The following is a 14,831-nucleotide window of genomic DNA, read 5'->3' on the forward strand; positions in this document are numbered from 1 at the left end:
TAATATAATTAATAATAGGCTAAAATCAGTCACACACCTCGACTTTCTTCCAAATAACGCACATTTCATTCATAATGTTATAATACAGGCATATAGTTCCTGCAAATGAAACTAGGTAATACAAAACTATTATGCGGTCATCAAGGTGAATTGGTTTAGTCTTGACTTCTGGTCGTGAGGTCGTGAGTGACAGTTGGGGGGATGAGAAATCTGTTGATTGTCGAGTGCCAAATAAACAGAGATGGAGAAGAAAAGGTCAAAGCCATCAGGTGCCCAATTTCGAAAAAAAAGAAAAGAAGAAGAGGAGAAACGAGCAAAAGATAAAGGTATGCAACTATGTTCTCTCTCTCTGTATGATTACAGTATCCATTTCATGAATGAAGGGCTAATGTTAATTGGTGGTGGGTATAACTCTTTGTTAGCCTTTTTGCTATGATGCTTGCTATGCTTATACAACAATAATTTGGTTTCAACTCAATCACCAGATCTAATTTATAATATTGTGCTTTGCAATAAAACTGTTACAAGTTCAGTTATCATTTCCATTATTTGGTTTAACGTTAGGCCCTGTAAATAACCAACGGCATTTTCAAATCTGTAGGTTAAAGACGAACATTTGCTATTTATTTGCTACACAGTATGCTAAGTATAGTTTCCTAAGAATACAAGTCATAACTAAAAGTGTGTCATGCATAGAAATTGAGGCAGTAACCAAAGAGCTAATGGGTCCTCCATGAAAGTTAGATTAATATACAAATTTTGGTTGAAAAATATCCTGAAACCCAAAAAGTTTTTGGTGATTAAAAAATAAAATCCCATTGTTTTTGCCTATACATATAATTTAAAGTCATTTTATTTTTTTAAACAATTGAATCCCAGTGACCATAGCATAACATGAATAAAATATAATTTTTCAATAATTTTTTACAATTTGTTTCTATGCTCTAAACAATGTGATGACATGGGGGGGGGGGGGGGGGGATAAATAAATAAATGTTTTTTTCCGGGTCTAGGAGGATATAATGACAGACATTTAGTGTGTAAGAGCATGTTTATGTAACCCTTCTATTATGTTTTGAGTCAATTTGACCCCAGGCTGTTTTAGCTTTAAAAATTATTATCCTATGGTCTTTTAAATTCAAATGCAATTCAATTGCAATTTCAGGGGCACTTCTAAAATATTTTGGAGCATCCTCTGCCACTGGTCAGGATGAGCCAACCACCTCCTCCACTACACATATGTCTCCACAAATATCTGATATTGAGGATGAAGACCTCTTTGCCTCTACTTCTCCCCAGCATGAGCTTTCAGGTGTGTGTGTGGGGGGGGGGGGGGCTACAAGACAACTGGACAACTATGAGTAATTGATAATTTATGAGTAGGACTATGTTTTTTCACTTCTATGTGTTTTGAGTAATATGCCAATATGCTGTCTGATAGAAATGCCTGGAGCTGAACCCCCACTGAGCCCCACTGGTGAGGATGAGCCTCTGTCAACCGACCCTGCTAACTGGCCCTCACATCTGACTGACAGGATTCGGACTGAGCTGGTTCGCAGAGGACCAAGTAAGGTGCCACCTGGCTTTGTTTTCCGTAGGAGTGAGAGTGATGGGAGAAGTTGCCACCACCAATATTTTTAGAAGACATTAGTAAATGGTGAAAAGATGGCAAGAAGTTGGCTGATTTATTCAGTTAAGAACAACAGCCTCTTTTGCTTCTGCTGCAAATTGTTTTCCAAGAGGAACATCAATTTAACAAGTGCAGGAATGGCAAATTGGAAACATGCAAGCAATTATCTCACATCACATAAAAACAGTACAGAACACCTCAATTGCATGAAAGCATGGAAGGAACTGTCAGTGAGCCAACCGAGGAACAGCAAGTCATAACAGCTACCTAGGCCATCATGTGCAGAATGAGCTGATTGATTTGTTGAGCAGCAAAATCATATCTGCTATAGTGGATGACATCAAGCAGGCAAAGTTTTTTTCAATAATTTTGGATTGCACCCCAGATATAAGCCACACAGAACAGTTGTCAGTGGTCATTAGATGGTGTCACTGATGGAGAAGCCCAAATATTCTTTATATTTTTTGTTGATAATATTGTTGCTCTCTGCTTTTGTTACTTTTTATATATCTGATTGTATATATTTTTGGCATATTAATATAGTGTATATTTATTTAAGTTCTGATAACTTATACTCATATTTTGTGCAGAATGGTGTTCATTGTCCTTTGGCAATGTTGGAGGTGGAAATTGTGCACCTTAAAAAGTGTGTTTGCTGTTTAAATTGCAATAGTTAATAAATTACCACTTATGTTGTTATAATAAAATATAACTGTTTGTGCAGAACTTTGTTTATTTTTGTGTGTGGTGTGGGTGGGGGCTCGAAAGGGGTCTCGCCCAGGGTGTATTTCAATGTAGAACCGCCACTGGCTGCCGCCACAATACTATGGTGTCACTATAGTGTATAATATCACCGTCAGTGTAAGTGGGATTATTTGACACCTGTTTTATTGTTGGAGCTTGTGGTGTACATGCAGAAAAAAAAGCATAAAAATGAGGCAACCCCTGCTCATCACTGTTTCAAAGTCAAAATATTTCGAAAGATTAGTTCATGTTGTAAAAATGTATTGTGGTGTGAACTCGCTAAAAACATAGAAAATAAAAATTATAATGATCAAAATAATTATTATAGAAGTAGCCTATTTATAAAGCAGCCATATGTTTTAGCTGGCGTTACCCTCTCTACTTACAGCGACCATTAAACTCGTCTAGCACTGTTTCTGTGGACACAAGGGCACCACTGGGACTGAGAGGTGAGAGGTGTGAGGGGAGCCTGTGGGCTGTTATCTGAGCTTGTATAGCCACACTCTCGCTGCCGCTACACAGGCCATATGCATAGCTTCACGAGGCTCGAATGCCCTGTGCTAAAAATGACATGCCCTTGTTGCCAGGTAGGCAAAATGGAAACCATTAGTCAAACTGAAAGATCCATTTCTCCACACCTCACTAAGCTTCCAGTAATGGAGCACCACAAAAATAAATCCCATTGGACTTCTATGATGAAAATGAAATCAATAAGAAGTGCATCCATTTTTCGGGCTCTGGAAGGCTAACAGTATGGTAAGCATTTTTCTGCATCATGGTTTTGCATCAGTTTATGGGTTCCTGGCAGTGTGTTTACTTGTGGCATCCCTGGATCCTTCACTTGACAAGCCTGTGCAGAGTCATGTCAGGACACGAAGTAAAATAACTGGTTTAAAATCGTTAAGGGTTTTCTTCAGTGTGTTGCATTTTACAAAAGGTAAGAGGTTTTCAACATAATCTATCATCAACAAATATGCAGTTTTAAATGGGTGGTTGGCATGTATTTTTACCATGTAAACCCTTCCATGTGAAATAATATTCAAAACAAACCTTTTTTTCTTTTTTATGGAACAGTTTATTAAGCCAAAGACAAAATATGAAAGAACAACTATGTCTTTTATGTTTTATGATTTCTGTATAAAAATTAGATCATGTTGGTGTTACAGTGTGGCAAACTACTACAATAATTAGGAAGAAAATGGTTTTAAACTGCTTTTAGGTGAAAGCTATGGATAGCTGTATGCATGACATTCTACATAAACTACCTAAATATTCTTCCAAAATGTTTTATTAAATTAATTTGCTCTGGTTTTGGATTGGTTAATTTGAGATGTCATTTCACCATACATGTAGCCTATATTTTAACATAACAGACAATGGACAATCATAATAAATAAATAAAATATTATTATAATAATATATATTAACACCAGTGAAATGTCTAAATGAAAGGAATATTAGGAAAACTATTTGCTATTAATCAGACAAGCCAATGAGAAGAAAAAAATCGACTTAATGTTCTAAAATTGATTTACCTACTAACTAAAGACTGATATTATACATATAAATTGTACCACCCGAAAAATGTATGAATTAAATCACACAATTCTGTGGCGAGTGTCAACAGCGTGGCGCTCTGTTTTTCTTGTGAGGACAGCTGCGCGTGACGTCACTGCCTCTCAGATTCATCGATTGGTACGTCACGCTGCGGCATCGGCAGTCCAAAAAAAATCTGTTTGCTGAAATGTAGTCTGACGTTGGCTTCTCAAGCTAACAGACGATATGTTATTTCTTTAGTGTATCTTTTCCGCGGTCCACCTCCACCAGGGAGCTGCAGTCATTTCACGCAGAGGACGCCAGGCAGCGGCGGCTTTAAAACTTTCCGTGACGCGCGCGAGCGAGCAAATAACAGCCCGCTTTGAGCAGAGACTCGTCGAAAGCGCGAGCGCATATGGCTGTATAGGAGGGAATGGGTTCGCTGTCGCTGGGGGTAATGGGATCTGTGCGGTTATATGCAGCGCGTCGGTAGGCGCTAGAGCCAGACTGCAGCTGAAAGCACCGGGAACTCTCTCCGTTCTGCGGCTCATAACATAACCACCGGCTATTCGAGAGTTCAGGGGGTGATCAGACACGTCGGGCTAATGAAGTAATTTGAAGCCCATTCTTCAGTCCCCGAGCGTGTGATGATAGGAGACACAATGACGCTTTTGTCTCTTTTGGGTCGCATCATGCGTTATTTCTTGCTCAGGCCAGAGACCTTGTTTCTGTTATGTATAAGCTTGGCCCTTTGGAGTTACTTCTTCCACACAGACGAGGTGAAAACTATCGTCAAGTCCAGCCGGGATGCCGTGAAGATGGTGAAGGGGAAAGTGGCGGAGATGATGATGAACGACAGACTCGGCGGTCTGGACGTGCTGGACGCGGAGTTCTCCAAGACCTGGGAGTTCAAGAACAACAATGTCGCGGTGTACTCGATCCAGGGCCGCAGAGACCACATGGAGGACCGCTTCGAGGTGCTTACCGACCTGGTGAACAGGAGCCACCCTTCAATCTTTGCCATTTTTGACGGCCACGGCGGGGAGGTAAGACGCGTGGGTGCTGATGAGAGTCGGGCGGATTCAGTTCAGCGCTTAGCTAGTTTACTGTTAAAGGTGGAATTCTAAAAAGAACGTTGGAAGTTGGTTTCCTAAGTAGCCTAACCAAACATGAATGGAACGCTCTGCGTTAACTGGGACGACCTTCAAAGGAGCAGTTCATGCAAAAATGTGTTTACTCGATGTTTCAAACCTGTGTTCCAGACTCATGTCTCTGGAACATGAAATGGAAAATTATATAGTAAATCATGGACATTCATTTAGGTACTGAATGCAGATTGGGACTGGAGGTGTAAGGCTTAAAAAAGTAAAAAACAAACCACTCTAAAAAGTATCATAAAAGTGGCAGCTCTGAACAGGTGCCGCTGTAGCAGTATGAAAGTGTGAACGTTTTTACATTTATAGGAATAGTTCTCCTCTAATCTTTTTTTCTTTTACGTCTGGTGTAATTTTACTCCATACAAAGAGTGAATGATCTTTTGTGTTGGATGGGGAAAAAAGAAGGTCATACAGATTTGGAACAACAGCAGTCTGTGTAAATAATGGGTGAACTGTCCCTTTAAGACTTAACATTTCCAAGTTTGCTAAATGCCAGGCTTCTTGCTTTAATTTAGTTTAATTTAAAAGTGAAACAGAATTGCTAAAAACTATATAGATAAGGCTTTTTTTTTTTTTTACATGCACACACACGTGTGTGTTTAATTACAAGAAAATGAAATTCAAATTTTTAAGAACAACTATAATAATGTCTCAGTGACACTAAAATATTAATTGAGATTATCAGACCAGTTGGCTAATTATCATGGGTTGTCCTTCTGGATTATGTTCATACCAGGGGCCAGTTTCATAAAACAGGTTTACCAAATAAGCCAGGCTTATTTCAGTTAGTCTGATTTATTTAGTCAGTTAGTCTGATTTATATCCCCGGAGCAGTGGGCAGCCATTTATGCTGCGGCGCCCGGGGAGCAGTTGGGGGTTCGGTGCCTTGCTCAAGGGCACCTCACCCTCAATACCACGACTGAGGTGCCCTTGAACAAGGCACCGAACCCCCAACTGCTCCCCGGGCGCCGCAGCATAAATGGCTGCCCACTGCTCCGGGTGTGTGTTCACAGTGTGTGTGTGTGTTCACTGCTCTGTGTGTGTGCACTTCGGATGGGTTAAATGCAGAGCACAAATTCTGAGTATGGGTCACCATACTTGGCCGAATGTCACTTCACTTCACTCACTTTACTTTATTTTGAACCAAATCAGCTGACAATATGTCAGACAAACTGAGGTAAGCCTGGCTTATTTGGAGAACTAGTTTTATGAAACAGGCCTCAGAATACCTTGAAGATATTTTCTGTTTATTTGCAATTTGAGTAAATATTGTGAGAAAAAAAAAAACATATATATATATATATATAATATTTTAAATACCTTTTTCTGTAGGTCCTTTAGCCACACTGCTTCCTCAGTATCACACCATTGGTTGACCACAACATTTTAGGATTGATATCCCTTAAATATACATGTGTGTGTGTGTGTGTGTGTGTGTATTTTTTTGTAATGGTTATATGAGGACTCTATTACTCTGGTGCAGCTGATTGAGATTCCCTTGACACTTGTTTGGTGCATTCAGTCAGAGCCCCTTCCCCAGACATCTGCTCCGACCCGTCCAGTTTCCAACCTATATGGAGCACAGACAGATGTTCATTTTATTTTCTTCACTGTGCAGTAAAGCAGATGAATGCTGGATGGCTTTATGTGTGAATGCCTTCAGAGATGCTCTTAATGAATGAAATTAACAGCTCACAAGGTCTAAGGAGATCTCCTTAAATATCTCCGACAGCAAGCCCTTTGAATTTGGACTTTACAGATCAGCTGTTTTCCTCAGCGGCTGTTTCTGGCTCTCATGATTGTATATGGAATGCCTTAACTCTATTTATAGAGCTATTTGTTTATACAAGTGTCCAGAGGCCCTCCTGCTGTATATTCAAATGTGCCAACCTTCGGCCCCAGTAAAAGATCTTTTCATCTACTCTATCTCATCCCATAAATGTTTGCTGACCCAGACGTCCTGACATTGAGTTTTATTTGTATGTACACTTGTTAAATTGATATCCAAACTGGCTGATTTTTCTGGTTGTGAAATGGAAAGGCCATAATAATTATTGCTTAAACTAAACAGTTAATGTTGGATTACTACTGAATAGAGCTGGGTGAGGTGATATCCTTCAAATTCGTTTTTGTTTTTTTCAAATTTTTATATTTTTGCCTTTAGATCTGGAATATTTAAAAAGCTGATTTTCTTCTGCCCCAATTAAAAAACAAACAAACAGAATGTTTAGTGCAAAATACACAAAGTTAAACAAATGTAGAACCAGTGACGACGACTTTTTCTGAAATGAACACATGTAGATGTAACCGTATGAACCGCTTCTTGAGAGCAGCGTAATTCACATACTACATTTATCACTGTGCAGCTGGGGTAAATTATGCAAGTGTTTCACAAGTTTTTAGCTAAGAACACAAATCTGTCAACTCTTTTTCCGGTTGAGGAGATGCTCTGTGGTATGACACTGTTCCCAATGACACTAAAAACTCTTTCAGATGGGGACCTATTCTTGGGAGTCAAATTGCATATCGGTTCCATCTTTGGCACATTAATCTTAATTGTTATGATTTCATGATATTCTGTTATTTTATAAAGATTATTTAATTTTTGTGTTAATATCTGTAATATTTGAATTATTGCCTGGTTTTATTGAGCAGTTACCACAGATTTGAGACTTTTGTAGCTTCCAGTTAGATTTATTTGGTCAATGAACTGCAGTTTTGTTAGTTTTTATTGACTTTAGGCTGCTTGCAGTTATTTGTTTTTTAGCATTGTTCTCGTGATGATTTATCACAGCTGTGACAGGCTATACTTGTTTTCTTGGACGACAGATGTCTGATTTGAAACACCTCAGCTGTAGATAGAATTGAGTGATGATGATGACAACAGCTAATGGTCAACTAGCCAACAATCAATCATATTGTGGTTAACATTTGCATGCAATCAACATGTAATGCAAATCTAAGTTTGCAATGCAAATGTAAGTTCAAATTTAATGTGTCAAAAGTAAAAACTAGGTCTGGAGTTTGATCCAGGGGGTCTGTTAAAAATATCCTGTTAAGTAGACAGCCTTGTGTTTCATCATCTTTTGCCCCGTGGTGTCTGCTAATGAAGAGAGCTCCCGCTAACAATGACTAGCACAGTTGGCCTAATCAACGTTTGTCTTACGCATCCGTTGCTCTTCCTCTATTCCCCGGCGGTCTGGTTTTCTCCTTATTGTAATCTTGTATTAGGCCTGGTAAATTGAGCTTGTAATTAGCGATGCTGGCACGAAAGTGTGAGTGTTGTGACCTTATGTACGAATTAATATGTATTCTTTCTTATTTAAATCTGATTCTAGATGCTCTGAATTGGTGAATCCCATCAAAACATTAACAGGTCTCACACACACACACACACACACACACACATATATATATAATGTATATGTGTGTGTGTGTGTGTGTGTGTGTGTGTGTGTGTATGTGTGTGTGTGTGTGTGTGTTTGAAAGATGTACCTTACGCTCACCAATGCTGTATTTATTTGAACAGAAATACAGAAAAATCAGTAATATATATTGTGAAATATTATTACTATTTAAAATAACTGATTTCTATTTTAATATATTTTAAGGTGTAATTTATTCCTGTGATGCAAAGCTGAATTTTCAGCATCATTACTGCAGTCTTCAGTGTCACATGAACCTTTAGAAATTATTGATATGCTGATTTACTGATTCCCTATTATTAATACTCAAAACAGTTCTATTTATTTGCAATGTTTTTATAATATTATAAATTGTATATTATTAAATAATATTTACCAAAACTTTTTAACAATATAATTCACATCCTTGCTGAATAAAAGTATAAATTGTTAAAAAATTTAAATAAATACTGATCCTAAATTTATGGACCGTAATAGATTTTGTCAATGTATTTTTTTGTACATTTATAAAAAAGAAAAAAAAAGAAAGTTGCATCGACCTTCTAATAAGTAAATGTAATGGCAACACAGCAATGCCTTTTTTTCTTTCATTGTGGTAATGAGAATTAGGGATGAAAATGTTCTGAATAGTCATTCAAATAATGCCACAATGCAAAAATAAAATCCTAATGGTCTGATAGGAACACACATTGACAGGACTACAGAGATTTGTTTGAACACAGGTGCTCAGCCGCAGGAATAAAGCCCTCATTGTGCTGGTGTGTGAATGAAGTCAGATGGACGTGTGACGCGTGACTGTAGTGTGTTTGCCCCACTGTCTTTGTTCCTGAGACACAGTGATCAACATACTTTAAATAATTCAGCATTGTGCTATTGTCAGGCGTCACAACTGATGACTAATTGTTATTGGCTAATATTAGAAGTGTTGAGAAAGCTGCTTTAACCTTTTCAAATGGTAACTTACTACATTCAAATTAAGTGGACAATATTCTTAGATAATTAAGAGTTTATTCTTATAGTCACAGATTTCAGCAATCCCCTATCTCTGATCTAAGCTTTGAAAAGCTCGACTGTGTGTGTGTGTGTGTGTGTGTGTGTGTATGCTATTTACGGTTTTAAAATCACTGCCGTGTGTGAAGTGACCCTGAGCTATATCTGCTTATTCTGTAAGTGTTCTGCATGAGCGATGCTTCTGGGTAAATAATGCATCGGCTTCATCAGGAGACTGCTGCGTTCTCTTGGCAGACAGGTATTATGTTTGCTTCTCTGGTTTCATCATTGTATTTATAGCGTGGCATTGCTGAGTCACTGGCAAAGGCTTAATGTTGAAAATGCAGAAGGCTGTAGTGTAAGCTGCTGAATGGAATCCAGAGCATCCTGACTGGTGATGGGGAAACAGTTGGCAATGGTCAATTAAACGACGCTCTTTGACTCGCTGTGTTTTGGTGATCTGGCAGTGTTTGGAAAGGGCACTCGCTCTCTAGAGACTTTCTGTCCCTTCATCTGTATTCTGCTGCAAACTCCATCTGGCTTGAGCTCTTAGGCCTCCTTTAAAGGGACACCTCACCCAAAAATGAATGTTCTGTGATCAGTTACTCGCCCTCGTGTCACTCCATTCCTGTGTGACTTGCTTTCTTCTGCTGAACACAAAATAAGATAAACTGATATATGATATGATAACTGTCATATTCTATTGATATGTTCTGCAGAAAAAAGAAAAACAGGTTTGGAACAACATGAAGGTGAAAAATTTTTCATTTTTCATTTTTGGGTCAACCAACAGAGTTATAAACCTAATTGAGTGAACCCTTTATTAGTAAAGGAATTAGATTTTGCATTAAGAAAATGAAGTGATATGATAGATTTTCCTCTAATTCTCATTTTCAGAATGCAGGATTCCTATTATCATTACTGTAATGAGAAAGAAATGTACATGTAATGTATAGAGTGTAATTTGTAGTATTTGTTGTGCTGCCATATAAAATCACTCAATGTCAGAAATGCATTAGTGAGAATCTAATGGGAATCATCATTAAGAACAAATGGAAATAAAAAAAAAACATGAACGTAAAATGCATGATGCATTATGGTTAGGGCTGGGCACTGAATCACGTTTTATTTTCAGTTACGTTTTCAGCTCCCAGTAATTGTCAATGTACATGGGTTTTTCAGATATATCAAAACAACAAAACATTAATGTGTTAAGCACTACAAAAATAATGACTCGTACATTTTTACCATGACTTAAGAACAATTGTCAGTGTAACAATACTTCATATACCAATAAATATTATCAGTAATATTTATAACCAGAATCATTAGATGACATTAAAAGACATTTAAGGGAACACAGTCCTGCCACAAAATACTAATTAATTGTAATTTTATTTACCAATCTTTGACACTATCCTTCAAACCTTATAGCCATTTTATCAGTTTTAAATTAAACATTCTTTTCATCAATATAAGGTAGACACTATTTGTATTTAAAATGTTTTTAAAATCACTTGTGAATTTAATTTGATGTGGTCATCAATTTTGTATGTGTATTTATTTATTCATTTATTTATTGCTTTCAGTTAAATTGTAATTTAAAGGAATTCCACTGATAAAAAGACAGTTTTTTATGCACACTAAATTGTAATTTCAATATTGACCAAAATAATCATAATCATGATTATGATTTTTGCCATAATCAAGCAGCCCTAATTATGGTAATGGAAATAAGTGCTTAATTGTCATGAAATCTTTAAATACAAATTTAAATAAATGTATTTCTTTTTACATGTTTTCGCTCATCTGTATTTCCCCGTCATAAAGGTTATCCACATTATTAACACTTTTGAAGTTTTTCCGTTATCAGTAGAATTCCGAATGAACGTCATGAATATGAATTGCAAATGCTGCTGAAGTGTGAGAGAAACAGTGAGCTCCTCCTTGTTTTCTCTCAGGCAGCCGCTGATTATGTGAAGGCCCACCTGCCCGAGGCTCTGAAGCAGCAGCTGCAGGCCTATGAGCGGGAAAAGAAAGACAGTCCTCTCTCCTATCCAGCCATCCTAGAGCAGCGCATTCTAGCTGTGGACCGGGACATGGTGGAGAAGTTCTCTGCCAGCCATGATGAAGCAGGTGAGCAGGAACGAGAGTCTCTCTCTGTGTTTTCGGTTGATTTAGCTGACACTGGAAGCAGTAAACAATGCTGAACCCTTCTTTTGTCTTCAGGAACAACGTGTTTGATAGCCCTGTTGTCAGACCGTGAACTGACTGTGGCAAATGTCGGAGACTCTCGCGGCGTTCTCTGCGACAAGGACGGCAACGCTGTGGCCTTGTCACATGATCACAAGCCTTACCAGCTGAAAGAGCGCAAGAGGATCAAGAGAGCAGGTGAGGTGCTATAGCCATAAAACATAAGTGCTTAATTGATTAGAATTTAGGCCATTTTCTTAGGGATATATAGTAAATGTGGTAGAGCATTGCATTAGCAGCGCAAAAGGTTTTGGGTTTGATTCCCAGGGAACACGTTAGATAAAAAATGTTAGCCTGAATTTACTGTAAGTTGCTTTGGATAAAAGCGTCTGCTAAATGCATTTTAATTTAATTTAATTTAATGATATACAGTAGGTGGGGGAGTCATTTAAATATGAATCACGATTCTGTCTTCTACCAATTTGATTCGATTCATGAATTATGAAATAAGCTTACTATCGTATTCATAATAAACAGAAAATAGGCTTAAATTATGCATATTTATTGGCACACGTCTCCTATATTCACGTAGTTTTTACACACGAGTTGCGCTCTTAAAAATCGAACGATAAAGTGCTTTTAAAGAATGCTGATGAATGAACATTCAGTTGATTCAATACGGCCTTGATACTCACATAAACTGATCAGGTTTTAATAAAACAGAAGACACATGCCTTTACAATTTCATTGTAATTTGATTCAAATAAAATTCAATGTTTAGAATCTAATCTAAAATCAAATCTATGCATATGATGAATAGAAATTTGATTCAAAATCGAGAATCGACTTTTGACCCTAGAATCGTTTTGAATCACAACAATATTGTTAATACTACAGTAATATCTCTTTATTGGTACATTTCATTTTTGTAATTTAATACAATTAAAAAAGATTATTATTATTATTATTGTTTTATCCTGGATCTCACTATGGAGTTTGCGTAGGTCCATACAAAACCAATACATTTCAAAATGTGTAAACCTCATTAACTTCATAGCATTATTTTTGCAATGCTTATTGCAGTGTTAATGCATTCATGGCAGCTCTGAACAATCTGAATAAATACACCCAAGTGCCTCTTAAGAAGCAGCTTCTGAAAAAATATGTTGTTCTCATTGTAGCATTATAGGTTTATGTACAATAAATTGAATGTTAAATCAACATATTTCTTTCTTTCTTAGTAATGTCAATTCAGTCATTTTCTCAATATTAACACAATTTAAATTCTTTTAGTAGGGTAATGTCTCTGCCCAAATTGATGTGAGTAATTTGTTTAATTCAATCAATTAATTGATACATTGTGTAGTTAATTATATTAAAACTCTTCTCAGCCCTAGTATAAATTTAGCTATTTTTAAATGCATATTTACATACCTTAAAATGGGGAAATTAATACAAAAATAAGTATTTTAATGTGACAGAAAGAAATTCGGCCTAACACTTTAGCCTCCTCTTTAACTATTGGTAAGTAAATGGACATTATGAAACTTTGTTGTTGTAGGACTTCACTTGTGATGAGTTTCTGGCTTCACTGTGACTGTACTGTGTGAATGTAACACATCTGTGTGATCTCATCCATCAGGTGGCTTCATCAGTTTCAACGGCTCGTGGCGTGTGCAGGGCATCCTGGCCATGTCACGCTCACTCGGTGACTACCCTCTCAAGAACTTGAATGTGGTCATCCCAGACCCAGATATCTTGACCTTTGACCTGGACAAGCTCCAGCCGGAGTTCATGATCCTAGCCTCCGATGGTCTGTGGGACGCGTTCAGCAACGAAGAGGCTGTGCGTTTCGTGAGGGAACGCTTGAATGAGCCGCACTTCGGCGCCAAGAGCATTGTGCTGCAGTCTTTCTACCGCGGCTGTCCCGACAACATCACTGTCATGGTGGTGAAGTTCAAGAGCAGCTCTGGGAGCAAAACTGGAGAGTAGTTGGACTCAACCAATAAACAGCCTCCAATGTCTTTCCATTAATGCATAGTGCCAGAGGCTATAGGATGTAATAAAAGAGGCAAACTTTTTTTTTCTCACAGTAACAATAAACTGTACAGATACACATGTGCATGTGCAAACACGTGCATTCCCAGATTTTTTTCTTTTTTTTTTCTTTGGTGTGTGCCAAATGTACACTTTATGGAAAATGTATTCTGTAATTACTCCTTTTTAAATTAATTTCTCTGTAGATTGTGTATCCTGGCCTTCCTTAATCAGAGCAATGTTATTTGTGAAACAACAACTGGCATAAATGGTAAGGACGTTTATTGCCTTGAAGATGCACTCGTAGTGTTTTGTTCAGGAGACATGCATAAATATCATAACTTTACTATTTTTAATTTGTTTCTTTTTCTTGTATTTGTGAATAAAGGAGCTGATGAAACCGTATCCAGCTCTTGAATTTGGATGTGCATGATCCATTCATATCAGTTCAGGGCATTAATGCTGCTCATCAGTTTAAATGAGGGTGGAATAATGTGTTAGATTAAGAATGTTACACTTTCATTCAATTTCATAATAGGTCTATGTCCCATTCATTCTCAGCGATTCTAGTCATTCCTGCTCATTTATGTCACTGTTTTTATGGTTATATGAATACAGAAGTGGCCGGATTGAAGGTAGGATGTAATGTTATTTGTCATGACTGTTGAAGTAATACAGACAACTGTCCCTCAGCTTTTCTCCTAGTTTACTGATCAAATTGGCACCAGCCCTGATCTACACAAAGTTCAATTTCTTGCACTGTGTGAAATGTATGTGGGAGAATGAAGCGATAAATAAACCGAACAATTCAAAGCTGATATTATTTGTCTTTGCTCTCTCTCTCTCTCTTCCTCTGATTAAAGTTTCGTATGCTCAGTATGAATTATTTTTTTTATATAAATTAATATTTGGCAGAGACGCATTTAATTGATCAAAAGTGACAGCAGATCAAATCATAGAATGATTTCTTAAGCATCATGTGACAGAAGACTGGAGTAATAATGCTGAACATTCAGCTTTACATAGAAGTAATTTATATATTAATTTATTAAAAAGGTGTTCCTGTTGCTCAGTGGTAGAGCACTGTGTTAGCAGTGCAAAAGGTTGTGGGTTTGATTC

At 37.4% G+C, this 14,831-nt stretch overlaps 1 protein-coding gene across 1 annotated transcript; it reads left to right on the top strand.

Moving 5' to 3' along the window:
- The first annotated feature begins 4,222 nt into the window (after positions 1-4,222).
- ppm1la (protein phosphatase, Mg2+/Mn2+ dependent, 1La) lies at positions 4,223-14,530 on the top strand. Its single transcript, XM_059502384.1, has 4 exons — positions 4,223-4,956; positions 11,444-11,618; positions 11,712-11,873; positions 13,318-14,530. The coding sequence occupies exons 1-4, from the start codon at positions 4,558-4,560 to the stop codon at positions 13,665-13,667; spliced, it is 1,086 nt and encodes a 361-aa protein (XP_059358367.1). The 5' UTR covers positions 4,223-4,557; the 3' UTR covers positions 13,668-14,530.
- Positions 14,531-14,831: the final 301 nt, after the last annotated feature.

This window comes from Carassius carassius, chromosome 20, assembly GCF_963082965.1.
Source record: "Carassius carassius chromosome 20, fCarCar2.1, whole genome shotgun sequence".
NCBI lineage: Eukaryota > Metazoa > Chordata > Actinopteri > Cypriniformes > Cyprinidae > Carassius > Carassius carassius.

Coding starts and splice junctions, on each gene's coding strand:
- ppm1la (XM_059502384.1), top strand. CDS start 4,558: ATGATAGGAGACACAATGACGCTTTTGTCTCTTTTGGGTCGCATCATG. Junction 4,957..11,443: donor TTGACGGCCACGGCGGGGAG/GTAAGACGCGTG, acceptor GTTTTCTCTCAG/GCAGCCGCTGATTATGTGAA. Junction 11,874..13,317: donor CAAGAGGATCAAGAGAGCAG/GTGAGGTGCTAT, acceptor CTCATCCATCAG/GTGGCTTCATCAGTTTCAAC.